This window comes from Carcharodon carcharias, chromosome 9, assembly GCF_017639515.1.
Source record: "Carcharodon carcharias isolate sCarCar2 chromosome 9, sCarCar2.pri, whole genome shotgun sequence".
NCBI lineage: Eukaryota > Metazoa > Chordata > Chondrichthyes > Lamniformes > Lamnidae > Carcharodon > Carcharodon carcharias.
This window is the reverse complement of record NC_054475.1, coordinates 5858120-5873031: the sequence shown is the minus strand read 5'-3', so window position 1 is coordinate 5873031 and position 14912 is coordinate 5858120. Positions and strand designations below refer to the sequence as shown.

At 44.5% G+C, this 14912-nt stretch overlaps 1 protein-coding gene across 1 annotated transcript in view; it reads right to left on the bottom strand.

Annotated features, from left to right (window-relative positions):
* Window positions 1-7213: 7213 nt before the first annotated feature.
* LOC121282005 overlaps window positions 7214-14912 on the bottom strand; it is a 52379-nt gene continuing 44680 nt past the window's right edge. Inside the window, exons 7-8 of the mRNA XM_041195318.1 lie at window positions 9940-10043; window positions 7214-7469 (exon numbers count right to left, since the gene is read on the bottom strand). Coding sequence (XP_041051252.1) covers window positions 7293-7469; window positions 9940-10043 — 281 coding nt within the window. The 3' untranslated portion in view covers window positions 7214-7292. The remainder of the gene's footprint in view (window positions 7470-9939; window positions 10044-14912) is intronic.

Below are 14912 nucleotides of genomic sequence, written 5' to 3'. Positions count from 1 at the left end.
ACAGTAGTAATTATTGTATGCCTTTTCAAACATTGTTAATATTTAGGTAATACATGATAATACTACATTAGCAAATGTCAAAACCAATTTATCAGCCTAGATAGGTGACTCTCAAAACCACCCTAATATCAGATCTACATGAAAATATATGCTAATTTATACAGGGTTCGCTTATTTTTTTTTTGAAGTTCAGATTAATTGTAAATTGAACGTATGCCATCCCAATTCAGTAAGAAAGTTGACATCAGGATTCAATGCATTTCTTCAAGGTTTTTGTTACTAGCTAAGATTTTTATTTGGAGAGGGAATAATTGAAAATAAGACCAATGACTGGTCACACAGTGCATCCAATAATATTACACTGGGCATTCTTAAAATAGCTGGAGCACCTTTTGAATCTTCAGCTAAAAGCATTTGGCAAACTTATCTTGCGTCCCCAATTTTTCCCGCTCCTCTCTTGAAAGCACTGACTCTTTACTGAGTGAATGCCAGCTCTCCTCCAGCACCTCACCCAGTTAGCCACCCCATCACGGCTAGAATTTTAAGTCTCATGGGTGGGCGCACGCCCGGCCTGACTGGGCGTAAAATCATGCGAGAAGATGCCGGGTAAGCATCCCGACATCATCCCGCGCTCGTGCAATATTTCGCCCGGCGGGCGCACGCAAAAGTCAGAAGTGCGCCAGCCGACAATTAAGAGGGAAATGGAGCCCATTAACAACGCAATTGATTTTGATTTCTCATGGCCGGTCCAACCTTACAGTTGGCAGATGGACAAATTGGCCAGGCAGCCTTTGCGTTTTTCATAAAACCTCATCCATTCTGTGATTAAACAAAATAAAAATAAAAACATATGGACAGCATTTTTAATCATCTGTATGTTCAGGTGTCTGATTGTGATGCTTGGACATTTATTTTTCCTGATTTTCAAAACTTTGTTTGATGGTTTTCGGGTCCGCAGCTCCCTGAGGCAGCTCTCTACCTTCGGGAAGCTTTCTCTCAGTGCACGCCCGCACCCACAGAATTTTTAAAAATTCATTCATAGGACGTGGGCTTCGTTGGCTGGGCCAGCATTTATTGCCCATCCCTAATTGCCCTTGAGAAGGTGGTGGTGAGCTGTCTTCTTGAACCGCTGCAGTCCCTGTGGTGTAGGTACACCCACAGTGCTGTTAGGAAGTGAGTTCCAGGATTTTGACTCAGTGACAGTGAAGGAACGGCGATATGTTTCCAAGCCAGGGTGATGAGTGACTTGGAGGGGAACTTCCAGGTAGTGGTGTTCCCATCTATCTGCTGCCCTTGTCCTTCTAGATGGTAGTGGTCATGGGTTTGGAAGGTGCTGTCTTGGTGAATTCCTGCAGCGCTTCTTATAGATGGTACACACTGCTGCTACTCTGTGTCAGTGGTGGAGGGAGTGAATGTTTGTGTATGTGGTGCCGATCAAGTGGGCTGCTTTGTCCTGGATGGTGTCAAGCTTCTTGAGTGTTGTTGGAACTGCACTCATCCAGGCAAGTGGGGAGTATTCCAACACACTCCTGACTTGTGCCTTGTAGATGGTGGACAGGCTTTGGGAAGTCAAGGGGTGAGTTACTCGTTGCAGAACTCCTAGCCTCTGACCTGCTCTTGTAGCCACAGTATTTCTATGGCTAGTCCAGTTCAGTTTCTGGTCAATGGTAACCACCAGGATATTGATTGCGGAGGATTCAGTGATGGTCATGCCATTGAATACCAATGGGTGATGGTTAGATTCTCTCTTGTTGGAGATGGTCATTGCCTGACACTTGTGTGGTGCGAATTTACTTGCCACTTGTCAGCCCAACCCTGGATATTGTCCAGGTCTTGCTGCATTTGGACGTGGACTGCTTCAGTGTCTGAGGAGGTATTTGAGGTGCCGAACAATGTGTAATCATCAGCAAGCATCCCCACTTCTGACCTTATGATGGAAGGAAGGTCATTGATGAAGCAGCTAAAGATGGCTGGGCCAATGACACTACCCTGAGGAGTTCCTACAGTGATCTCCTGGGCTGAGATGACTGACCTCCAACATCCACAAACATCTTCCTTTGTGCTAGGCATGACTCCAACCAGCAGAGAGTTTTTCCCCTGATTACCACTGATTCCAATTTTGCTTGGGCTCCTTGATGCCATACTTGGTCAAACACAGCCTTGATGTCAAGGTCAGTCACTCTCACCTCACTTTGGGAGTTCATCTCTTTTGTCCATGTTTGAACTAAGGCTGTAATGAGGTCAAGAGCTAAGTGGCCCTGGCGGAACCCAAACTGGGCGTCAGGGAGCAGGTTACGGCCAAGCCAGTGCCGCTTGATAGCTCTGTTGATGACCCCTTCCATTACTTTACTGATGATCGAGAGTAGATTGATGGAGCAGTAATTGGCCGGGTTGGATCTGTCCTGCTTTTTATGTACAGGACATACCTGGGCGATTTTCCACATAGCCGGGTAGATGCCAGTGTTGTAGCTGTACTGGAGCATCTTGGCTAGGGGCGTGGCAAGTTCTGGAGCACAAGTCTTCAGTACTATTGCCGGAATATTGTCAGGGCCCATAGCCTTTGCAGTATCCAGTGCCTTCAGCCGTTTCTTGAAATCACATGGAGTGAATCGAATTGGCAGAAGACTGGCATCTATGATGCTGGGGACCTCCGGAGGAGGCCAAGATGGATCATCCACTCGGCACTTCTGGTTGAAGATTGTAGCAAATGCTTCAGCCTTATCTTTTGCACTGATGTGCTGGGGTCCCCCATCATTGAAGGTGGGGATATTTTTGGAGCATCCTCCTCCAGTGAGTTGATTAATTATCCACCACCATTCACGAGCGGATGTGGCAGGATCTGATACATTGGTTGTGGGATTGCTTAGCTCTGTCTATCACTTGCTGCTTATGCTGTTTGGCACACAAGTAATCCTGTGTTATAGCTTCACCAGGTTGACACCTCAGTTTTAGGTATGCCTGGTGCTGCTCCTGGCATTCTCTCCTGCACTCTTCATTGAACCAGGGTTGATCCCCTGGCTTGATGGTAATGGTAGAGAGGGGGATATGCTGGGCCATGAGGTTACAGATTGTGTTTGAGTACAATTCTGCTGCTGCTGATGGCCCACATCACCTCATGGATGCCTAGTCTTGAGCTGCTAGATCTGTTTGGAATCTATTCCATTTAGCACGGTGGTAGAGCCACACAACACGATAGAGGGTATCCTCAATTTGAATGTGGGATTTTGTCTCCACAACGACAGTGCAGTGATCACTCCTAATGATACTGTCATGGACAGATGCATCTGTGGCAGGCAGGTTGTTGAGAATTGGGTCAAGTATGTTTTCCCTCTTGTTGGTTCCCTCACCACTTGTTGCAGACCCAGTCTAGCAGCTATGTCCTTTAGGACTCAGCTAGCTCGGTCAGTAGTGGTACTACCGAGCCACTCTTGGTGATGGACATTGAAGTCCCCCAACCCAGAGTACATTGTGTGCCCTTGCCACCCTCAATGCTTCCTCCAAGCGGTGTTCAACATGGAGGAGCACTGATTCATCAGCTGAGGGAAGGCGGTACATGGTAATCAGCAGGAGGTTTCCTTGCCCATGTTGTTTCCTTACTAATGTCATCGTCCCCCCACCCCGGCAGCGCTGAGCATTTCCACAAGCTGGCTGGCCGCTAATCGGCTAGCCAGTGTGAAATCGTGGTTGGGGGCCGATCGTGGTCAGCGGTCCGTTTCCCGACTGGTCTTGAGCCTGCCAATCGTGCCTACCCACCGAGCTGAAAATTCAGGCCCATGTCTTAGCCTAAACCATGAGGCCTATATATTCTGCTTCTTCACTCAGCAAGTTCACGATCTCCCCGCACATTAAAGCAAACGGGAGGAAAATCACAGGCTGAATGGCAGCAAGATATTCAACCACAGCTTAACTCCATTCCTCACCCAACATTCATTCACTCACCCACATAGACACAGAAGGGCATTCTAACAAAAGCCACTGTGCTCACCATATTTAAACAGTGTGGAGCAGCAATGAACAAAGCAAATTTAACTGTCCAATAACTGTGCCCTAATGAGTTAGTTATTAAGGAAATCTGTCAGTAGTCTATCGCTAAGCTTCTAAATTATTTTAAGAACATTTTAGTAGGAAGATCTGCTTTCTTTGCTATGCATAGCAACATTGTTAATGTGTGGAGAGAGAAACAGAATTAGCACTGAGTCAAGTATGACCCTTCTTCAGGACTGAGATCTGAAGAGGTGTCATATGCGACTCAAAACATTAGCTCTCTCTACATTTGTCTCTCTCTACAGATGCTGCTAGGTGTGCTGAATATTTCAGCACTTTGTTTTTATTTCAGATTTCCAGCATCCACAGTATTTTACTTTCATAAAATCGTTATTGTCTTATTTTATAAGCTTTTTTTTTTGAGCTCTACAAATAACAGAGGAAATCATTGAATCAAGCAGAACAGAAAGAGGCCATTTGGCCCATTATGTATGTACTGGCTCTTTGAAAGAGCTATCTATTTCACCCCTTTCCCCCACTCTTTCCCTATAGCCTTGGAAATGCCTCCTTTTCAAATATTTAACCTATTCCCTTTTGAAAGTTAAATATGTTTCCACCAACTTTTCAGCTGATGCCTTCCAGATCACAACAGCTCACAGTTGAAATTCTCCCACTTAATGCAATTGACCAAAATGCACATTACTTATTGTATTTGTGAAATAACGGTATAGTACCTCATTGTGTCTTAAAATTGCAAAGTGTACTGCTATCTGCAGATAAGTTTTCAAGTATACTCAAAGGCCTCCTTTCTATAACCACCTTACTGTGGGCACTATTACTTTTACATACAAACATACGTACAAACATACGAACAAGGAGGAGTAGGCCATTCAACCCCTCGAGCCTGCTCCGCCATTTAATAAGATCATGGCTGATCTGATAATAACCTCAAAGCTGCATTCCACCTATCGCCGATAACCTAACACACCCTTGCTTACCAAGAATCTATCCACCTTTGCGTTAAAAACATTCAAAGACTCTGCTTCCACCACCTTTTCAGGAAGAGAGTTCCAAAGACTCACAACCCTCTGAGTGAAAGGTTTTTGCCTCATCTCCATCTTAAATAGGCGACCCCTTGTTTTTAAACAGTGACCCTTCATTCTAGATTCTTCCACAACAGGAAACATCCTCTCCACATCTACCCTGTCAAGTCTCCTCAAGATCTTATAGATTTATAGCTGTTTACTCGTTTCAGATCCCCCTATTCCTAGGGCAGCACATCCCAGTAAACAAGGACTGGAGCTGTCCAATCAGCACCACCACATCATATTCAATATTTATATATATATATGTGCATAGAGTATCAAAATCATTTAATATTTAACTTGTTTATCTTGAAAATGAATTGCTAAAACACAAGAATCTCCTATAGCCATTTCTTTCTCTAGTTCTTAGACATATTCCTCCTCTTTCCATCTTTGAAAGTGCCTGAGGCTCATCTGCTGGAAGTAGCCAATGCAATTTTCTAACTGTTAAAGAAAGAGAGAAAAAATGATGCAAAGGTCCATAAATTACAGCTCAGGAATGCCCCCGGCTGTTTAAAGACAGAAGTGGCATTAAACGAGTACTGCGGGAAAACCTATGGCATAACCAATGGCACCTGCTCAACTGTTTGGGCATGAAGGCAGCCATGCCTTAAAAACTCACTAAAGATGTTGGTAATCTATGAAAATCGCTGACTAATGTTGTCAGTTAGTGTCTAGCTCTGAAAAGAGACATTGTCAGCACACAAACTGCCCATTTTATTTTCCTGCCGATATTTTTGGTTCCTTTCTTCTATTGAAGATGCTGACACTTTGCTGACATTTAGTTCCATCTGGCATTTCCCAATGCTTAGCCAGAGTTTCTTCAAGTCAGGTTTCAAGCGTCTGCTGGCAGGCAATCCAACCACTGAAGGCAGCATCAGGACTGAAGTTGAATTCATCCTCGCCTAATGCATATTTCCTGAGAGGGCTGGCTAGACAGCAAGGGATAAACGTTGGTCCTTGTTGTGCTGTTTCTTCAGACAGAAAGCAGTGACAAAAATGACCAATTTCTCAGGCTATCCCCTGTGTCCCAAAGATGCCTAACCCCATATTGAACTCGGGAAATTTCCAGGCACGTGGTCATCTGCCTAAAACAGGCACAAGGCCCCTTCAATATAATGTGAGACCTAATGCCTATTTCTAAGATCCCTCGGAGAAACTGGACTGTCCTGAACAGGCACCAGGGCGGCTCTGTTCAGTCTTTTCTGGCATAGTTGCAGCCTTGCAAGTGGTAGGCACTTAGAAGGTCAGCTAATTTATTTTAAATTTGGTGTGAAGCTAGGGGAGCCATAGAATCATCTCTGATGCCTCTGCAATTTCCCCAGGTGGTGGGGGATGGTTGGTGGGGTGGGAACAGGGGAGGGGGAGGTGGTTTGCTTTCATCTCCTGTCAATCCTCATCCCCAGATTCACCTGAGTGCCATTGCTAACAAGGCAGCGGAGCCGAGTTTGATCATTAGTCACCGAGCAAGCTTTAACTTGAGGCACGACAGGCAGCAGCTTGCTCAAATCATTGAAATTAGGCCCAGTTTTTGAGGAACCTCGCAATTCCTGTTTAGAATGCACACTGTCTGCGCACCAATGGTTACCCTCTCAAAACCAGGCCTTACCCAATTTCTACCCGATGAAGCCAGAAACGCTTGGAGGTACTGAGGAGCCCATAGATCCATGGACTAGAAAGGTGTCAAGATCTTCAGGAGATGAAGAGTAGATAGGTGAAAACTGACAACAAAAAAAACGATGGGAAAAGAATTACACCAAACTCCCAATATGCCCAATAGGCCCAACAATGACTGCAATGTGCTTCACCTAGCTTCACTCAGCTAATTTAAAGGCCACTTTGGTGTGAGGCTCTCCCCATGTGGCTCTCCTTAATCTAGGCAATTAGGTTATAAGCTACACCATTTCCTTTTGCAACTGATAACTGGTCTCGTAATTAACTGGCTGTTCTAGGGCTGACAATACAATCTGATTAATAAGGTGAGTGACCTTTTTGTATGTCCACCACCATACATTGTTTTTAAAAGCAGCATTACTGAAGTAACTCACTTGTGTCAAAATAACTATAAAAAGTATTACATATTTACATGTTATGCCATTCCCATATAAGTTAATAAGTTAATATTAATCTATGAATGTCCTGTACATGGTATACTCTTCTGCAATCCTATTTCTATGAAAATTATGTCTTGTGATACTTCGGGTATCCATTTGTCTCATTTCTTTACAATCTAGGCAAAAAATGAGTAACTCTCAGGATGGGTGAAACTTTGCTTCCTCGTTTTGCTCTTCCGTGTTTGCTTAATGCGATGTACATCCCTGGGTATGTTTTTGATTCATACACGTTGTAGCGATTTGGCAAGAGTCTTTCTCTGAATTTGCATTCATTATTGAAGTCCGCCTGAAAGAGAGTTTTATCAAGGATAAATTTGTCAGTTGATAATCATTCATATTTATTGTGTCTGTAATGGTGTTCATTTAAAAAAAAATCCTACTGTCTTATCTTGCCTGAACTCCCCAAACAGAACCTTTCTTACTCTGCAAAGTGGAGAACAAATTCTCAAAAGCTCCATTATGTTCAGCCATAATGAGATAGTATGAGTAGTGCTCCTCCTTGCTCACTGCACCACATCTGTACAGAGCTGAACTTGACAATGATTTTGACATCAGCCTATATCGCTGTGTGTAATCTAAGGAAGTATTGAAAGAATAGTAGAGCAATGCACAGTACAGCTACATTTTGGAATAAGTGCTGATGGTGCACACTGAGCATCAATCTCACCCACGCCATCAATGGGAGATTCTGAGGAGAGGCAAGGTACTTTCCCTTGAGAAAGTCACCTGGACATTAGCAAGGAGCCAGTAGCACAGCAGAATGCGCTAACTTGTTTATACCTGTCCCTTCATTTTCTACTCCAATTGACGACCTTCTAGTGTGGCAATATAGTCTTCAGAATTGAAGAGGCAAACACCTTTGTTTTTATCTGAGTTATCAAACAACTTATGTACTGAAATAGCTTTGGAGTTTCAAGACATCTATAGTTCTTCGATGTTATTTACTCTGTTGTTGATTGTTTTTTTCAACTATTTTCAAATTTATTGGAAACATGCTTCTTCAGAACTGTTCAGTTAAGTCGGTTGTATTTGACATCAACAACTAGTAAAATTTAATGGTCCCAGGAACAGGAGCAGAAAGACTTGGGTGTATATGTGCATAGATCATTGAAGGTGGCAGGGTAGGTGAAGAGAGCAGTTAATAAAGCATATAGTATCCTGGGCTTTATTAATAGGGGCATAGTGTACAAGAGCAGGAGAGTTATGCTGAATTTATATAATATAGTCATTAGTCCTCAGCTGGAGTATTGTGTACAGTTCTGGGCACCATATTATAGAAAGGATGTGAACATATTGGAGAAAGTTCAGAAGAGGTTTACAAGAATGGTTCCAGGGATGAGAAACTTTAGCCATGAGGATAGATTAGAGAGGCTGGGGCTGTTCTCCTTGGAGAGAAGAAGGCTGACAGAAGATTTGATAAAGATGTTCAAAATCATGAGGGGGCTGTTCCCACTCGCAAAAGGATCAAGAAGGATAGGGCACAAATTTACAAAGGTGTGTCATGAGAAAAAAACTTTTTCACATAACGAGTGGTTCAGGTCTGGAATGCACTGCCTGGAAGTGTGGAGGAGGCAGGCTCAATCGATGCATTCAAGAGGGCATTAGATGATTATTTGAATAGAAACAATATGCAAGGGTATAGGGAAAAGGCAGGGCAATTGCACTAGGTCATAATGCTCATTTGGAGAGTTGGTGCAGATACGATGGGCCAAATGGCCTCCTCTGTGCCGTTAATATTCTGTGATTCTGAAGATTCTAAAATGCAGTGTAACATGGATAATACAGTATAACGTGGAGAAGTGTGAAGCTATCCACGTCGGTAGGAAAAACAGAATGGCAGAGTATTATTTAAATGGTGATAGTTTGGGAAATGTTGATGTACAACAGGACCTGGGTGTCTTTGTACAGCAATCACTGAAAGCAGGGATATAGGTGCAGCCAGAAGTTAAGAAAGCAAATGGTATGTTGGCCTTTATTGCAAGAAGACTTGAGTGCAGGAGCAAGGATGCCTTACTACAGCTGTGTAGGGCCTTGGTGAGACCACATCTAGAGTATTGTGTGCAGTTTTGATCTCCTTACCTAAGAAAGGATAAACTTGCCATAGACGGAATACAGGAAAAGTTCACCAGACTGATTCCTGGGATGGCAGGATTGTGGAATGAGAAGAGATCGGGCCGACTAAGCCTGTATTCACTGGAGTTTAGAAGAATGAGATGGGATCTCATTGAAACGTATAAAATTCTGACAGGGCTGGACAGACTGGATGCAGGAATGATGTTTCCTCTGGCTAGGGGTGTAGAACAAGGGATCACAGTCTCAGAATACGAGGTAGGCCATTTAGGACTGAGATGAGGAGAAACTTCTTGACTCAGAGGTTGGTGAAGCTATGGAATTCTCTACCACAGAGGCTGTGGAGGCCAAGTCACTGAATATATTTAAGAAGGAAATAGATTGATTTCTGGACTCTAAAGGCATTAAGGGGTATGGGAAGAGAGTGGGAGTTGAGATAGAGCATCAGCCATGATAATATTGAATGGCAGAGCAAGCTTGAGGGCCAAGTGACCTACTCCTGCTCCTATTTTCTATGTTTTCAAACTGAATATTTACCCTGCGACAAATAAAGGGTCACTACAAATATTCACTCCCTCATTCACTAGGGAGCAACTTGCAAAGTGAGCAATTAAGAGTGGAAACAGGTTACCAAAGCTGATAATACTAATGAAGATTTTTTTACAGAATGTTTTTGGTTCACTTACTGTTGCATACAGTCGGCCTCTGCTATTCATTGCAATGAAGGCGTGAGTTTTCACTCCATAGAGGCTGACGACTCCCAACTCTACTGTAGAAATCATTAAGAGACCTAAATAAAAAAAAAGTAATGGATAGACATTATTCTCAGTAACACAACGAATCCTTTGCACTTTTTTATTTGCTATGATGTGAAAGGTAATAGAATGAACTAATTCATACCAACAGAGACAGTGCTGAGCATTCCCATATTCAGTACTGTATGAGTGGTATTTCTTTCATGGTTTCTCCTTCATGGTGTGCAGAGTAAAGGTCATCTCAGGCTTGAAGTTAAATCAAAAATAATGGTACTTTTTCCTCCAGTTCTAGTTCTGAGCCTTGAAACTGATCACTTAAATATCAAACAGGCAATTGCACCAAAGCTGTTAGAATTCAGATAATTTATGACCTTGACATAAATGCATAAACTTGCATTTATTATAGTGTCTAATCAGGCCCTCAGTGTTTACCCAAAAATTTACAACCAATCAATTACTGTTAATTGCAGTCACCCTCATGTTAGCTGTCAATTTGCACGCAGCATGTTCCAACAAGCAGCAGAGGAATGGGTGTCAAGTTAATGTATTTCAATTAAATTTGGGTTATTGGAGGTGAGAGAGGATGAATTAAGGAAACCAAAAAGTGTTCGTTATTTGAAAGGTCTAATTAAATGTTTGTTTTTCTGGATCAGAATCTATTGGAAGTTAAAAAAAATACTAAACACATGCAACCAATATTAAAACAAATGTGTTTAATTCTTCAGGCTTGTTCTGGCCAAGGAAGGAAAAAAACTGTTACACTTACAATAAAGGTCTATTTTTTTTGTCACAATAAAGAATTATCTTTGCCTCTGATGAACTGTACTGTTTCCTGAAGGGGTTAAAAACTAGGTGCAGTCAGAAAATATCCAACTTGTTTTGAAGTATAGCCAGACTTTATTGGCCGACAGGTGCCTGAGGAAGGAGATAAACTCTAGTTCAAATCCAAGCATTTTGTCTGTTCTATTGACACCTGTGTCTGATTGGTAACTTTTTTTTAAGATGTATCTATTTAAATTGACTTTGTCGCAGACAATTTTTGAGAACCATTTCACAGGCGGGGGTCTTGCAAAATTGAATCGTTCACCTGAAGTCGAGAAAAGAAAGATTTGCATTTATACAGCGCTTTTCATGACCACTGGATGTCTCAAAGTGCTTTTTGTTTTACTCTTCCAGGCCAGCATCTATTGCCGGTCCCTAATTGCCCTTGAGAAGGTGATGGCGAACCACCTTCTTGAACCGCTGCAGTCCATCTGGTGTAGGTACACCCACAGTGCTGTTAGGGAGGGGGTTCCAGGTTTTTGATCCAGCGACAGCGAAGGAACGGCGGTGTGTGGCTTTGAGGGGAACTTGCAGGTGAAGGAATGGCAATATAGTTCCCAAGTTAGAATGGTCTGTGGTTTTGAGTGGAGCTTGCAAGTGATGGTGTTTCTATGTGTCTGCTGTCTGCGAGGGGTTTATGGAGTTGGGGGGGCGGGGGAGGGTGGTAGGGTGGGGGGGTGGGGGTGGGGGTTGGAGTGGGCGTTAAGTGAACCTGGGGTGAGGGGAGGTGTCGACAAGTTGGTAACAATATTCTTGTGGAGCCAGTGGGAACATTCCAGCTCTTTCTGCCCCAATAAAAATAAAATAAAAAGAGGTTTGGAAAGTTTCCGACCTGGCATCCGGAAGTGCCTTTAAGGACTCCTGATTAGGCCATTCACCACCTGACACAAATGGGTGGAGCTCGTGTGATGCACAATCTGCCCACTTGTACATCAACATTACAACACAGGTCTTTCAACAGCGTTTGATCCCAATTTACATTCTTAAACATCCTCTTGGCCCCCAAATGGATGGGCCCACTTACAGATCTGCCTTAAAATTGTCTCAGATGGGTCTTGGGCATCCAGGCCAAAGTCCTCCGTCCCAATAGTCTACAGCTGGTCTGCTGTTCTTTTATGTGATAAATAGTGGGCACCAGTTAAAAGTCATCCCTTTGGTGTCACATCCAGTTTACACTGCATTTTAGTGCCATTGGTGCAATGATTTGATCTTAAGAAAAGGAATGGTTCAGCCGTTTATCCCATATAAATCTGCTTGATATAATGTAGCCTAAGTCCACCATCTTCTGAAGTCGAACGAGTCATGTGAAGGCACCTATTATGTTGAAATATAGTAATAATGATTTTCCTGTACTTGCTATCAGGCATAAAAAGAAAAAACAAAGCCTTGCACCAAAGGCCAGAATTTTTACCTTGTTGGGCGGGTGCACACCTGACCCAAACGAGTGTAAAATGGCGTCGGGCGAACGTCCTGCTTTCATCGCGATATTTCAGTCGACGGGCGTGTGTGGGAGTAGGCAGTCCGCCTGCCGACAACTAACAGGCCTATTAAGGCCACTAAAGTACCAATCAAAAGTAATTTTTCACTGCCTGTCTAACCTTACGGTTGGTGTGCTTTTCCTGTGCGCACCTGCATGCTAGCCCTCCTCCCGCCCTCCCCCACACATTCAGCGTTTAGCGCTCCTTAATTGGCCCGCCAGTGTGAAGTCGGGGTCACGGCCAGATCAAGGGCTGTGGTTGGCTCCTGGTCACCCCCACCACGTCTGCCCAATGAGAGCAAGATCCTGCCCATAAAGTGCTTTTGCACATCCCAAAGTGCTTTACAGTCATTGAAGTACCATTGTGAAGTGTAGTCCCTGTTAGAATGGAGGATATGTGATGCAGTGCTTGGTGTCCCTGCCTTTGAGCCAGAAGTCCCAGGTTCAAGACCCACCCCAGGAGCCCAAGGAAGCCATGTTCATAATGTGGCCAAACAAGCTGATTATCAACCTGCAAATCCTCACAGCATACACCAATAGCTGAAGGTAAGAGCAGGAGAGATTCCTGATCAGCCATGTGATGGAAAGAGCTTTGGATCCTCTACCATCACAATCATAACCCCGAGCTACAACATGCACACGGCATGTTACCACAGCAACTCGGAGTCCCTGAGTGAAATGTAACACTGTAGGAAGCTTGACAGCCAAATTGAACTCAGGAATGTGACCATGGTCAGATCATCGGTGTTTAGGTGTGTGTTGAAGAATAAATATTGGCTGTGACTCCCCTGCTCTTCCTGAAAGCAAAAAATGCTGGAAATACTCAGCAGGACAGACAGCAGCTGTGGAGAGGAACAGAGTTAATGTTTCAGGACATCATGACCATGTATCAGAGCTAAATCTTCTTTGAAGATCTTTTGCTTTGAACTGAGTGAATAGATGTCACCTCAGTTCAATGTCTCATCTAAAAGACTGTACCGCTGGCGATCATGGTTTTCTCTTGGCAGTAGGGTGGGAATGTCAGCCTTGATATTGTGCTCAATTCCCTGAAGTGAAGGAATGAGGGTTTGAATAGAAGAATGATCTGAGATACTGGGCGGAATTTTCCGTGCCCGCTGGTGTCGGGTATGCTCAGCGGCATATGGACGAGAAGGCCAAAAATCGGTTTCACGACGTCGTTAAACCAGCTTGCAATTGTCCGCTCGGCGTGTCGATGGTGGACCGCGTTTCCCACCATCGGATGTTGGGAACCTCATTCCAATTAAATTTGCGTATCATTGTAAGGCTAGCCCGCCGGAATCACCCCCCTACCCTGAACCGTACGCCAACCTCGGCGTGTTTCGCAACTGCACATAAGTGATGTGCACCTGGCGAGCTGCTTTGGGAATTCGAGGTTTGTTTGCCTACCTTGCTTCATTCAGCACTCGCAGTCGTCAGCGCCAGGATTCACAGGCAGCACCACATCAATTTTAGGGGGACTAACGGGCAGGTCTCAGACCAGCCAGAAGGTGGGGGTGTCTTTGTACAGCTGCAGGGCTAGGGCTTGGTTGGGGAAGGGGGAGAAGTGGCCGAAGGCAAGGGAAGAGGCTGCAGGATGAGGGCTGTACTGGGGAAGGGTGGTGGGGGGTGGGGAGGGAGGGGGTATCCCAGGGTGTGTGTGTGTGGGGGCGCATGTTGATCTGTGCAGGTGGCCTCAAGGTGGTGAGGTCTGAGGAGGCAGTCTCCAGAGGAGATGGGGCCAAATGGAGATGTGAGGGTGTGTGTGTGAGAGAGTGAGTGGTGATGTCCCTTGAGCTGGCAGTGAGTGAGATGCCAGTGAATGTGTGATGGGCTTGTGAGTGTGTGTGTTTAGAATGATGAAATGGTTTCCTTGCCCTGGTGGCATGAATGAGATCATCTAACCTCTTTCCATACTAAATGGCCAACCTCTTATGTACAGCATTGGTACTGCCATTGCCTACCAAGCCGGAGTGCCCCTCCTGTGGCCAGAGCGGGGGTAGTGGACATCACGGCGGGCATCCCCAGTGTCCAAAAGGTGCTTGAAAGACACATCATTAAACCTGGGGTGCTGCAGACCTCTTGCCTTTCGGGGCCACGTCTTATTTGCAGCAGTCCTGGGCTGGAAGCACTGAGAGGTGTCATTTAAATGTGGCGCCTTGCGTGATGAAGCAGCGAGGTGACGGCTTGGCGGGTGAATCAGAGCCTGCTCGCCATGGAAACGGCGTGTTTCCTGGGAATGCATCATTAATGCGGCGCGCCTGGGACGAAACGGCGTGAGAAGCCACCACTGAGGTCGGTGGGTAAAACGTTGCTTTCCCCGCCCCCTGCCAACACTTCATGCAAATCTGAGACGGTCCCACCCCCTCAGTCTTAGGGGGAAAAAAATCATTGATAGTAAGAATTCAAAATATAGCAAGGACATTATTCATAACTGCTGCTGTCAGAAACACCAGTTAAAAGTTGTTTTCTTGGTGTCACATCTAGCTTACACTGAATTTTACTGCCACTGATGCAATGATACGAAAAAGGAATAATTGAGCAGTATGCATTGTAGCTCTACAGTTTGTCGTTGTTTCTGTTCACTTAGCCGTCTATTCCATATAAA